A 14,199-nucleotide genomic window follows, 5' to 3' on the forward strand; every position below is an offset into this window, starting at 1 on the left:
CACCCCTAGTTGTCCTGGAGGTTCCTAAGCCTCTCTTCATTTTTTTAAATTCTTGTTTCTTCTGTTCTGGTTGACCGTTTATTTCTTCCTTCTGCTCCAAAGCATTGGTTTGAGTTCCAGCTTCATTTCCTTCCCTTAAGTAATGGTTCCCTGTATATTTTTCTTTATTTCACTTTCTATAGTCTTCACTTTTTTCTCTATTTTACGACCATGCTCAGCCATTTCTGTGAACATCCTGATTACCAGCGTTTTGAACTGTGTCTCTGGTAGGTTGGTTATCTCTTTATTGTTTAGTTCTATTTTTGGATCTTTGATCTGTTCTTTCATTTGTGCTATATTTCTTTGTCTTGGCACACCTGTTACATTGTAAGGGGCGGAGCCTTAGGCATTCACCAGAGGAGGCAACCCATGTTGCTGCATTGTGACACTGTATATGGGGGAGGGGTCCAAGAGGGAACAATGCTGCTTGCTTGGCTCTCACCCGGCCCTTGGCAGCCTCTCGGCAGGCTCTCAGAGGCTTTCAGTCTCCTCCCCTGCTACCTACAAGCAAATTGGGCTCTTCTAGTGCTGATTCCCAGGTGGGTGGATTTGTACATTCTAGGACCTTGTAGACCTCTCCAGTGAACACTCCTGTGAGGCTGGGAGTTTCTCCCACCACTGCAACCCCCACAGATTTTTATAGCCAGAGGTTTTACGGCCATATTTTCCTGTGCTGGAACCCTGGGTTGCATAGTCTGTCTTGCTCCCCAGTTGTTCCTCCAGGTATATCCACATGCAAATATGGGACCACCCAGTCCCCCAGCCACCGCCCGTAGTGTAGTCTTCCAGCCGCTGCCTTACCTCATGTCCTTTGCTCCCCCATTGCCTGTCTCTGCCCCCTCTACCAGTTTGGATGAGTATTTCTTCTGTAGCTCCTTGGTTGTCAGACTTCCATACAGTTTGATTTCCTGGCAGTTGTGGTTATTTTTTGTTTTTAAATTTGTTGTCGTCCTTTTGGTTGTGCGAGGAGGCAGTGTATCTTCCTACCTCCACCCTGGCCCCTCTTTTGCATAGTTTTTAATATTGGCATGTCAGAAATGTGGCATCAGCCAACTTTGAAAGATATTTATAGTTACATAATACTAAAAATAATAGCTCATATTAATTGATAATTGATTAAGGGTGGGCATTTCACTAAGCATATAACAGGCTCATTTAATTATATTTAATTCTCATTTAATGTCATTTAATTCTCAAAAATTCTGTGAGTATAAATACTATTATTTTGCCCATTTCATGCATAAAGAACTAGTTTAAATAGCTCTTCTAAGGAGACCCAGTTAAGATGGAAGCCAGGTGTGTCTGTCTGATGCCAAAACTGTAGTCTTAGGCAGTGTTTAATCTGAAAAAGACCTCTGGAGAAATGAAACACTACTCAAGTCAAATTCTAGAACCATTATTGCATTCACTAAACAAAATTGAATCTACAGTCTTTTCCATCAGGAGGTGATGATTAGCAATGGATATTGGGAGAAGTCATTGTGAGCACCACGCAGTGCTATTGGCATAACTGGAATGATAAAAAATATGGCAGCAGGCAGTATGGGTTTTACTGTCGTAAGTGCTGTGGCAGATCACAACAAGAACAACCAAAGAGTGACTTAGTGCAGTTTTTGGTTTTTTTTTTGAGTATCACATTTCATTTGATTCAAACCAACAAACAAGTACAGAAGCCCTACTACATACCAAGTGCTGGAATAGATATTTAGGAGGGCAGAGGTGATTGATTTGGCTTCAGCTCTGAAGGATCTTAATTTCAGACATAATGGTTAGTACCAAAATTGAAATATAAACAAAGGTATATGGGGGAATCAAGGGAGTAGCATTTAATTCTCATTGCAAGATTGGGAAAGGCCTTAGGGAGAGTGTTGCATTTGATCACACCCTTAACAATAGGATTTTGGCAGGAGTGTGTGTGTATGGTGGCAGGGGAACAGGTGACAATGGGCATAGGAAGGACATTCCAAGTTGAAAGCAAAACCTAAGCAGCAGCACAGAAACAAGAAGTTTCAAGACATGTTTGGGAAACAGTGGTCAGAGGAGGCTCAAGGTTTGTTAGATGTGTGAAATGAGTTTGGACAGGTAGTTTAAAACCGGACCATGGGTCAAGGTTCTTGGTTATTCCTTACTGAGTGCTTACTGCATACCAAATGTAACCAGTGAGTTAGGATTTTTTTTTTTTTGATGAAAGAGCATTAATTCTAAATAGCTTTACGTATTGTTTATTTATATGTTTATTAATTAAGTTGATTAATTAAGTTAATTAACTGAATCATTAAGTTGATAATTAAGTTTAGTTGAGTTAGGATTTTGTTTTTTTGATGAAAGAGCATTAATTTTGAATAGCTTTACTTATTGTTTATTTATATGTTTATTAAACTTACTGTTTATATGTTTGTTTTTATATGTTTACATTTTTTTATGTTTTATATGTATACTTTGTATACACTCATTACAAAACTTGAACAAGACAAAAATAAACAAGATAGTAAAATTACTCTTTATCTTGAATCTCTTTTTACAGGGGTAAAAATTTTTAGCAGTTTACTGTGTCTGCTTCCAGACTTCTAATTATACATGTAGAAATACATACAGATTTCTTTGAAAGACAGGATTATATAGTGTATACTGCTCTACAGCTAATTTGATCGAACATGTTTCTTCGCCAGTGAGTTCAGATTGACCTCATTCCTTTTTTTTACTCCTCACCCAAGGATATGTTTATTGATTTTAGAGAGAGAGAAGAAGGGAGAGAGAGAAAAACATTGATGTGAGAGAGAAACATCAGTTAGTTGCCTCCTGTACATACCCCAACCATGGATCAACCAAACCAGAGATTGAACCTGCAACCTAGATATATGCCCTGACCAGGAATTGAACCCTCAACCTTTTGGTGTACAGGACGATGTAACAACTAACTGAGCTACCCGGCTGGGGCACAACCTCATTCTTTTAAAGGCTGTGTGGCAACCCATTAATCAGATATAAAAATTTATCCAGCAACAACAAAAATTATCTAACAAGACACCTGGGATAGAACTTTAGGTTATTTATAGATTTTTACTGTCACGGTGTTGTAGTAAACATTCTTGTATATTGTAAGAATGTAGTAAACATTCTTGTATATCTAAATATTTCTTCCACATTCTTGCATGTGGGAGAAATATTTAGAAATAAAATAGCTGGATCAAAGGTTTTGTCATTTAAAGTTTTCATTTTGCCTAATTTTCCATCAATAGATTTTAATAATTTGTTTCTCTTTACAGAGCTCATAACTATTGATATTTTTAACCTTTTATAATTTAATTGGGAAAATACTTTAATTTGTTTTTATTGGATCATTATTGATGGGGAAGCATCTTTTCATAATTTTGTTGGCCATTTATATTTTTCTTTGGGGAATTGCTTGGTCCTGTGTTTTGCAATTTTTAAGAAATTTGATGTACTTTTTTAAGGTTGACTTTTTGTACACTCTAAAATATGGGTAATAACCCTTCCTTATAGTCATTAATTCGTACATAATTCAAATAGTTGAGTGCCTGCTGTATACTGGTGCTGGAAATATATTGGTGAACACAACAGGTATGGATCATGCAGTCTAGTGGGACATGGTGAGATGCTCAGCTATAGAATTGAAATTGTCATCAGCATGTATAAACAAGAGGGTCTAATTCTAGATTTGAAGATTAGACAATAGCTGTACAAAGTCCTAGAAATGAGGAAGATCAGATGACTTGGAGGAAATGAGAGCTCAAGTTGGCAAGAAGAACAAATGGTGGAGTTGAAAGTGGAGAGGTAGAACATCCAGAGCCTTATAAAGGATTTTGTTCATCCCATGGGCTACTGGAAAGTTTGAAGGACTCATAAGCTGAAGTGTGGCAGAGTGAAACTGAAGTTCACATTTTACAAAGGTGACTCTGCCATCAGTGTAGAAGTGGCAAAGAGCATTGCAGGACTGGTGAGTGGTGAATGGGGAGAAGACAAGTGTCCAGGAAGCAGGAGCAGCAGTCACTTAACAAGGAGCTGCTCAATTGTGGACAACACCAAGGGTGTCAAGGAGGGATGTTTCCTGAGGATCGTATTTCAGGTGGTTCTTCTCAGCTGTGGTCCAGGCCAGTGGCTGTGATGAGTTTGCATAGTTAACTTAGGTGGTTTGGTTTCATCCTGTAGAAGCAGCAGTGATTTCTTTTCTGTTGTTGTGCAGCCTTCTTTTGAGAAATAAACACTTTATAGCATGTGATCTTGATTTTTTCCCACTACCAGAGTCATTTCAAAGCACTAATTAGACACTTCTCCATGGCCTGCCAGCATTTTTTACATTTTTTAACTTAAGGTAGAGTGTGTGTGTGTACACACACACATATTTATTCTTACCCAAGGACTTTTTTTCATTGCTTTTAAAGAGAGAGGAAAGGAGAGTGAGAGGGAGGGAGGGATGGGGAGAGAGAAAGAAAGAGGAAGAGAGACATTGATTGGTTGCCTCCCATATGTGTTGGACTGGGAATTGAACCCACAACCTAGATATGTGCCCTGACCAAGAATTGAACCTGTGGCCTTTTTGGTGTATGGGACAATGCTCCAATGAACTGAGCCACATGACCAGGGTAGTAGAGATGTGTGTTTTATTTGTAGTAAAAATTTTAAATTTTAAATTTATTTGATGGAAAATTATAAGCACGTCTTAAAGTTTTTGTTTAAATCTTAAATATGTTGCTTTGTGGATAAATGTATGTATTATTATTCTTCTGTTACCTGTTTTTTTTTCCAGTCTCATGAATTTAAATGACATTTGAATCACAGAAGTTTAAAATCTGCAGAAGCAATTAGTAACTTTTCATTTATATTTTACTAGATAAGTAGATTGAATCTGGTCATTTTATTCTCAGGAGATAAGAATTCTGATGAAGGATTAGAGATTCAATGCATGCAAAGTAGTCAGAGATTGTAAGTATAATTAACTTATTGGTTAAAATATAAGAGTAGATAGCAAGCACTCTGAACCCTCTCCCTTAAGATTAAAGAAAAAATTAAAATGAAGTGCCACATGTTTTAAAGGAATCCAATCATATCAGTTCTTACCAGAATTTTAGTAGTGTTCCTTGAGCTTTGAGAAAATAAAGAGTCAGACAAAATATTTTATTTACATACCGAATTTTGTAAAAATCCCTTAAAAACAAGTGAGAAAATATTGAAAACGGTTGATTTTTTAAAAACTTTTCTACATTACTTAAGAACTTTTTTCTACAACTTAGAAAAGGTCATCTTTCTATCCAGAGGGAAGTCCCACGTTATGTGTCATTCTTTTACTACCATGTGTGGTTCTCTGCTGGCACATCTCTGTTCTTTTGGTGACATCTCTTGAGGTCATTTGCAGAGTAGACCTTCATGGGCTTTGAGGTTCTGTCGTGTCTTTCAGGCTGATCATATAGTATTAATGTTTATAGTAATATGATTTTCTAGTGTAATTTTAAATAATTTACCCATGTTAGTTGATTATTGGATTTTGCATCAGAGTAATTTTATTTTTCCAAAGAATGCTTGCAATGGTTTTATTGTGAGTGGTAGGTAGAGCAGAAGAGTATTTGCTAGGTATTAAGCTTAGTACCCCCTGAGCATTGTGTAAACCCAAAGGCTGGAAACAGCTAGCTGATCATTTCTTTTTCTTTTTCTATTGTTGTCCAATTACAGTTTTCCTCTAGCTGATCATTTCGAACTTTGCCTGTATGTTTGAATGATACTAATTCTTTTTGTTCTACATTTTGGAATATATAGTTTTTAAAGTATATTTTAATTTCTTGAACAGGTAATATAGTCACATCATTCAAAATTTAAAAGATAGCAAAAGTTGACAATTCAGTTTAAGAATCCCTATGTAGGAACCACAGTGAGAGTTTCCTCTTTGTCATTCTTACATCTGTGATAGTGAATTGGTTTTGATTTGCATCTTTATATGATGCTTTAAGACCTTGTGTGTTGACCTTTTTTTGACACTGTGAGTTCATATTTTTCTGAGTGAATGAATATCTTTTTACTTTGACTAAGGTGTAACCAGTTTTAAAATATTCTCCATATGCTGCAAGTACTCATGATGTTTAAACCTTTTAAAGTGCAGCTTTCCAAAGCAACATGGCATCTCTTGGGAGGTGGTGATAGTATGGGCCAGGTTTTACCGTCCTCTCAGAATTTAGCTCTTATTTTTTCCCCCATTTTTTTCACTTAATTAAAACATTTATCGAGATTTTCAGGTACACAAAAAAATAGGAATCCTTATATATGTGATTCTTAAAACACACATCTAGATTCACAAGGATCATTACCTGTTTAAAAACATAATTCTTCCCCCCCAAAATGTCTTACTGCAGATTCACCACTCATTAGTTAAAACAACAAAAATGTAACATTTGGTCTGATTTGGAAATACCACCAAGATAAATCAAGTGAAGAAAAATAAGGTTCAGCACAGTGTATATTTTATACACCTTTTATTTTTAAAAAGGGAAAATAAAATACATAGTCGTATTTGCTTGTATATTCCCAAAGTAACTTCGAAAGGATACAATAAAAAAACAATCAAATTGGTTACCTGATTACTAGAAACAGGACAGGAGACTTTGAACTCTTACCTTTCTGAGTTTGCTTGTTTAATTTTTTGAACTGTGTGACACTATTAAAAATGAATTTAAAATTTATTCAAAACTAAAATTTAAAATTCACTTAAAAATTATAATTTGAAAATATAGCACAATAAGGGCTGTTTCCCCATTGATTATTTGGCAGGCCTTTTGACTATGCCAAATAGTCCATGAACTGATAGGTATGAGAAATATGCTTTGAAGACTACATTTTTCATATCCTTACCCCGAATGGCAGAGAACTTATTTTATTGTAACCTATTTTCCCTTTTCTTATCCCCACCTTTTTTTTTTTTTTTTTTTTTTTTGTTTTTTTAAAGGCTGGTGGGGTAGCAGGTGTCTCTGTTGACTTGATATTATTTCCTCTGGATACCATTAAAACGAGGCTGCAGAGTCCCCAAGGATTTAAGAAGGCTGGTGGTTTTCGTGGAATATATGCTGGCATTCCTTCTGCTGCTATTGGATCCTTTCCTAATGGTAAAAATTATATTGATATTCTCCCTACTATAAAGCCAAGATAATAGGATTTATTTTCAGAATGATATATGCTGTTGCTCCATACGGAATTTCTTATGTGTTATTGCTTATCTTCTGAATTTGTTTTCTATTCATTAACCTATTATTTTTGAATCAGCTATAGATCCCATTCCACTGTATTTTTAATAGAAAAAATATGATCAATCTTTTAAAAGATTTTTATTTATTTTTAGGAAGAGGGAAGGAAGGGAGAAAGAGGGGGAGAGAAACATTGATGTGTGATCAGTTGCCTCTCGCGTGCCCCCAACCAGGCACCTGGGCTTGCATGTGCCCTCAATCGAACTGGCAACCTTTCATTTCACAGGCCGGCGCTCAGTCCACTGAGCCACACCAGCCAGGGCTGAGCAATCTTTTAAAAATGTTTTTTGTTGTTAAAATTCCCAGTTAGAATCCTTAATGTGTTATTTCTGACATTGATTATGATGCCTTAGAGCAGAGTTTCTCAACCATGTCTGCACACTGGAATCTCTTGGGAAACTTTAAAAATTACTGATGCTTGTGTCACACCTAGAAGTTTAATTGGTCTGAGCTCTGCCGGCGCGGGGGCCGGGGGTGGGGCAGTTTATTAGCTTCTCAGGTGATTCCAGTGTGAAGCTGAGTTTAATAACTATTGCACCAGTGAGTCTTCTGGAGCAGATGAATCTAAGAGACATTAAACCTTTCTGTCTTCACTAAATTGCTGTTAGATGATACAACCAATTTCCACTAATCTCTCAAATATTCTTCCAGTGTCTTTTGTTTTGGGTTTGAAGTCACATTATATGATTAATGACCCTCTTATTTTATAATCAGTATCATCTGTTTTACCTGATTCATTTGTTGGTGTACTTTTTTCAGATATTTACCTCGGTTTAATTGTTTATTCATGCTTTAGATGATACAACCAATTTCCACTAATCTCTCAAATATTCTTCCAGTGTCTCTTGTTTTGGGTTTGAAGTCACATTATATGATTAATGACCCTCTTATTTTATAATCAGTATCATCTGTTTTACCTGATTCATTTGTTGGTGTACTTTTTTCAGATATTTACCTCAGTTTAATTGTTTATTCATGCTTTAGTAGCATTGAAAAGCAAACAAAAACACGACCACTGCCACACACACACAATTATAGAACCTCTCTGCTCTAGGAGATTCTTAAATCCTTGGGGTTTGACTTCTTTTTTCTTGAGATAATTCATGAGAAATTCTTTCATGTTAACTTGACATTTAACTGTCCATTTATGTCCACGTGTGAGCACAGCATTCACATAAAGATTCATAGTGCATGGAGACAAACAGTGTTTTGGTCCCTTTGTTTCCTTCTCTCTTCTTCCCCTGCTCCAGCAGTCCTGAGAACAGCAAACTTTTGAGGTTATCCTTGAATTTTCATTTGTCTTACTTCTTTCAGTAATTGATTACAGCATGTTAGAATTGAGCATCCACTCAATGCCAAGTATGACTCTGTGTGTGGGAAAGGGGCAGTGTTTCCTAAATTTTATCACGTTGCAGTCACTTGATCACTAGATCAGATTTTTAGAAGCACTGATACCTGTGTCCTACTTCCAGAGATTGTGATTTAATTCATTTGGGGCTATGGCCTGGGAGCTGGAAGTTTAAAAAAAAAAATCCCCAGGAAGTTTAATATGCAGACAAATTGGGAACCTTTGAATGAGGGAATTGAAAAGAGTATGTTACTAGGTTCCTGTCTTTTGGCCATGAGGTTTTATGCTGTCTTCCTCATTGTCCTAAAGATCTTTTTTTCTTACATATTGCACGTAGGAATTACTGTTGGTAGATATGGTATTAATGATAGTCTGCAGGGTACATGGTGCTTCATTCAGCTTACAGGACTGGTTCAGATTTTTTTTAATAGCTTATTTTATAAATTTTTTCCCGTTTTCATTTATTCCCCCTGGTTTAGCTTCTTGCCAGGAGGAGTTTACATACAGAACATGTTTTGAATTTTTGTGTGTGTGATAAAATGGCATTTTCACCAGGCTTGCTGCTTTTTCCCCCGCCCCCCACCCACAGAACATCATTGGATTGGAAATGTTGGGTAAGTAGTCAGTGCCAGGGGTTCAGAAAAGGTCTTTTTGTTTTTCTTTAAAGTTTTGGTGAATAGAAATTTTCTATGTGGTACTTTTTTTTTTTTTTTCCTGTTGCTGTTAAAGTCCTAGTCTGAGTACAGTAGACCACTCCAACATTGAGTGGTTGTAGAGTTTTTTTGGAGAACATACTTTGCAGGAATGAGTAGTTGGGGATGGAGGAAATTGAAAATTGAGAGACAGAAAGACATGTATTCAGGATCCTTACTCTGTATTTTATAGGGGATTGCAGAAAAAAACATAGTTTTTTTTTTTTCTATTCCATTTTTTATTGTTTAAATACATTTGTCTCCATTTTCCTGCCACCACTTTCCCCTGCCCCACCCACTCCTCTTCCCTCCCTCAGTCCTTCCCCACTTTGGCTTTGTCCCTGGGTCCTTCATGCATGTTCCTTGACTTGACCCTTCCCCTTCTTTTTGTCGTTACCCCACTCACTCCTTCCTCTCGTCACTGTGGGTTTGTGAAAAACAAACCAAACCAAAACAAAACAAAACATAGTTTTTTTTCCTTTTTTTAAGAGTTAGAAGAGACTACAAACCCCCCTCTTTGTTGTAACTTGCCTAGAGCTTCATTTGGAACCCTATTGTGCCATCATTTTCAAGTAGCAAGGGCTATCTTAGGTGCCACCCAGGAGAGTTTTGGGGGTTACATTTCTAAAGAACTTTCTTTGTCTATCATAAAAGTAGCAATAAGGTCTGACCATGTAGAAGTGGTTAAACATGAAAACCTAGAAACTTGGCAGTCTTTCTCCCTTCTCCTAGCAGGTGGGGTGGGAGAGTGGATTGTGTAGCAGGTGGAACTTAGCTGAAGCAATTGGAGATATTCCAGCTGTATATTTAGTGAGTGGGCTAAAATAGGAAAACCCTTATTTGGAACCACAGATGGGAGTAAGGACTTGTGATAACTCTATGCACAGGTCATAACTCTTCTTGAGACTGCTTTCTCACTGATGTTTGTTTGTTAGCAGCCTGAAGAGTGTTTACAACAACAAACCCTGCTGACTTTAACTGTGGAGAACTTATTTTCACTATCAAACTCTTTCCCTGTGGGTTTAAGACTTTAATGTGACATGGTCAGATGTCTTTCAAAAGGTGGATTTGTTCTTTATTGATCTTTTATGCCTTATCTTTTATGGAAGTGATAAACATCTTTTGTTAATAGTACAAGGCAGGTCTTAAAACCCTCTTGTGCAGCTAAGGTTATCTCATGGTGATAGGATTTTGAGATTTTGATTTCCAGTTTTATTTTTCTTTAATTTTTTTTTGATTTCCAGTTTTAATTGTTCATTGTTTTCTTGATGTAAAGGTGAGTTGATACTGTAGTAAAAAGTATCCATGGTTATTTTGAATAAACAGCAATAAAATATCATTAGATGTTTTATTTAGTTAATGTATATGTTTGCAATTTTAACCTGTCTATACAGATTATTTTATGACTGTATAAGGAAATTTATATCCCTTTCTAGAAAACTTACTAAGAAATAAGTGATTTGTTAGTACAAAACGGTAAAAGATGGGTTAGCTGTTAGGCTTCTTTGGGGCTGGTGTCATGTCTTCTGCGTTTTTGTAGGTCCAGGTCAGGCATACAATATCTTGGTAAATTCTGCAAGACTGAGGGGGGGAAGGGAAAGAGTATGTGTTTATTATCTTTATTTATTATGTCATACTTTATTAACTAGAGTTACAGTTTTTTTGACAAACATATTTCTTAACCTTGTGAAAGGCTGGCTTATTTTAAATTTCAGCTGCTGCATTTTTTATCACCTATGAATATGTGAAATGGTTTTTGCATGCTGATTCATCTTCATATCTGATGCCTCTGAAGCATATGTTGGCTGCTTCTTCTGGAGAAGTGGTAAGTAACAAGTTATGTATATAAAACACTTCAGAAATATAAAACATGCAAGTATTTGTTTTACTTTTTAATGAAATGAAATATTTTTTAAGTTATAAATTCCAATAAATGTGAATGGATTAACATGATAATTAAAAGACAGAATCTAGATAGAATGAAAGAAAAATCCAATTATGTTCTATGTACAAGAGGCAGACCTAAAACAATTACAGAAAGAGTAAATTTAAAGAGTTGGAAGAGGATACCCGTGCAAAATTGTGATGGCTTTGTATTATGTCAGCATAACTGAGCTAAGACTCTTTCCTAGAACTCCCTTTCCAGGATGCTTCTAGGTTAGGCTGGCTATGGCAGACATTTGTACAAGATGTGTAAGGTGGAAGTGAAACAGCTGTTGAAGTTATGCTAGGCGGTTTGGGGTCGCATCAGGTATGCTTGCAGTTCATACACTGCGTCACTGCCTGGGGGCTCAGGCAGCTCCTCCAGCTCCCACTGGATCATCTTCAGCTTCTCTACATTCTGAGTCCACAGGTATGGGCACTGTGGTTAAGGGTGTCAGCTTATACTGCAGGCCACCCACAACATCAAGGTTGGTGGGAGATAACGTGAGTTCCTGCTTGTCCTGGCTTTCCCTGTATCACATCCACCTTTCCTTCCTGATTCCCTGCCCTCTGACTTCTGTCCTAGCTCTGGACACAGAAATTACAGTTCTGCATAAGCTACTTATTCAGCTCCCATAATGACTTTTCATATTTCTATAATAACATTATTATTATTCATAGTGGTTCTACAACTCTGATCAACCCTACCTGATACAGAAATAATAACTGAAAGACTAATAGAATAATGTTAATATCAGACAAAAAAGGACAGAAAGCAAAAACCAAAGAGACCATTGTGTAAATGATATAGGGAATAATTCTCCTGAGATACATAATGAACCTGAACCTGGAATAATTAATATAGTGTCAAAATATAAAACAAAAATTTCCAGAATTATAAGGAAAAGTGAGTAAAAATATAATTTTCATTGGAGATACTGACCATCTATCTGTAAAAGTCTTTAAGACCAGACAGGCATTAAATTAAAAATAATGCAGGGTTATTTTTTCCTACATTAACACAGAGGAGAAGGGTACCAATAAACATTTCCCCACAACCCTCACCCACTTAACTTTCTCTCAGCCCCTCCTGCTCAATACTAAGGGACAATCTCTGTTGGAATTTTTTGTGTCTCCATTCAGAAATGTGTGTTCTTTACTATTGTTATCTTCAAATCACGGGGTCCGGTGTTTATGCGGTCTTACTAAGCCGCCCCAGTTTTTGTTATGGGCAGGAGTGGACAACAAAGTGAAAAGAAAAGATCTCCGTGTATGAACCTTTTATTATTTTATCAAGTAACACTTTTGTTCTGTTTTGGAAAGTAGTTGTATATATTAATGTTAGGAAGTTTGGAAAGCGAATCATTTTTTTAACATTTACTTGAAAAGTAATTATATATGTGGTTTTGTTTCTGTGTGCTGTATTTCTTTTTTTTATTTTTTTATTTGTAACCATTTAATTATATCATTATTATTTTTGAATTTACTATTTTACTACTTTATTTTTATTTTTTTTTAATTTATTTTTTCAAATACATTTGTCTCTGCCTACCCCCCACCACATTCCCTTGCCCCCTCCCTCCTTCCCTCCCTCAGCTCTTCCCCTTTGGTTTTGTCCATGAGTCCTTGCTATATGTTCCTTGACTTTCCCCTTCCCTTGCTTTTCCCCGCCCCCTCTCCCTCCTTCCCTCTTGTCTCTGTTGATTTCTTTTCCTTTCAGTGTTGCTGGTCTTATTTTCCTTGCATCTTTGTTTTGTTGGTTAGGTTCTGCTTATAGGTGAGATCATATGGTATTTGTCTTTCGCCCCCTGGCTTATTTCGCTTAGCATAATGCTCTCCAGTTCCATCCATGCTGTCGTGAAGTGTAGTAGTTCTTTTTTTCTTTCTGCTGCATAGTATTCCATTGTGTATATGTACCATAACTTTTTGATCCAATCATCTACTGATGGGCATTTCGGTTACTTCCAACACTTGGCTATTGTAAATTGTGCTGCTATGAACATTGGGGTGCATAGGTTCTTTTGCATTGGCATTTTGGTATTCTTAGGGTATAGTCCCAGCAGGGGAATCACTGGATCAAAAGGCAGTTCCATTTTCAGCTTTTTGAGGAAATTCCAGACTGCTTTCCACAGTGGCTGCACCAGTCTGCATTCCCACCAACAGTGGACTAGGGTTCCCTTTTCTCCACAGCCTCGCCAGCACCTGTTGTGTGTTGATCTGTTTATGATGGCCATTCTGACCGGTGTGAGGTGGTACCTCCTGGTGGTTTTGATCTGCATTTCTCTGATGGCTAGTGATGCCGAGCATCCTTTCAAATGCCTCTGGGCCCTCTATCTCTTCCTTGGAAAAACGTCTGCCCAGGTCCTTTGCCCATTTTTTGATTGGATCGTTTGTCTTCTTGGAGTGGAGTCGAGTGAGTTCTCTATATATAAGCTGCTATATTTCTTTTAGAAAATTTGGATGAAAATCTACAAACTTATTTTCTTCACTTGAATAATAAAATTTTCTTCACTTGAGAATATAGAGAATGGGGATGATGAAAAGAGAGAGATCCTGACAGAAAAGTAAATGTAAAAACTAACTTTAAGAAGACAATTAAAAAATAACAGTTTTATTGAGGAACAATTCATATACCATACAATTTATCCACTTAAAGTTTACAATTCGTGGTTTAGTATAATTGCAGAGTAGTGCAACCACCATCAGAGGCAGTTTTAGAACATCTTCATGCCCCCGAAAGGAAACCCTGTGCCCATTAACAGTCACGCTCCTTTCCCCGACTTCCCAGCCCTGGGCAACCAGTCAGCTGCTTTTTATCTTTCTGGATTTGCCTATTTTGAACATTTTATATAAATGGAATCCTACAATATTTGCAAGGGTTCTCTTTTTTCCATAGCCTCACCAACACTTGTTATTTCTTGTCTTTTTGTTAGTAGCCATAAAATGGATT

At 36.7% G+C, this 14,199-nt stretch overlaps 1 protein-coding gene across 6 annotated transcripts in view; it reads left to right on the forward strand.

Annotated features, from left to right (window-relative positions):
• The window catches only part of SLC25A26 (solute carrier family 25 member 26), a 159,194-nt gene that overhangs the window by 3,914 nt on the left and 141,081 nt on the right, over window positions 1–14,199 (forward strand). For all 6 annotated transcript variants that reach the window (XM_054595087.1, XM_054595089.1, XM_054595088.1 and 3 more), the window contains exons 2-3: window positions 6,992–7,148; window positions 11,042–11,151. In XM_054595087.1, coding sequence (XP_054451062.1) covers window positions 6,992–7,148; window positions 11,042–11,151 — 267 coding nt within the window. The remainder of the gene's footprint in view (window positions 1–6,991; window positions 7,149–11,041; window positions 11,152–14,199) is intronic.

The sequence above is a fragment of the Pteronotus mesoamericanus genome, unplaced genomic scaffold, assembly GCF_021234165.1.
Source record: "Pteronotus mesoamericanus isolate MK-2021 breed Mesoamerican mustached bat unplaced genomic scaffold, CSHL_Meso_final scaffold_54, whole genome shotgun sequence".
In the NCBI taxonomy this organism is placed as follows: domain Eukaryota; kingdom Metazoa; phylum Chordata; class Mammalia; order Chiroptera; family Mormoopidae; genus Pteronotus; species Pteronotus mesoamericanus.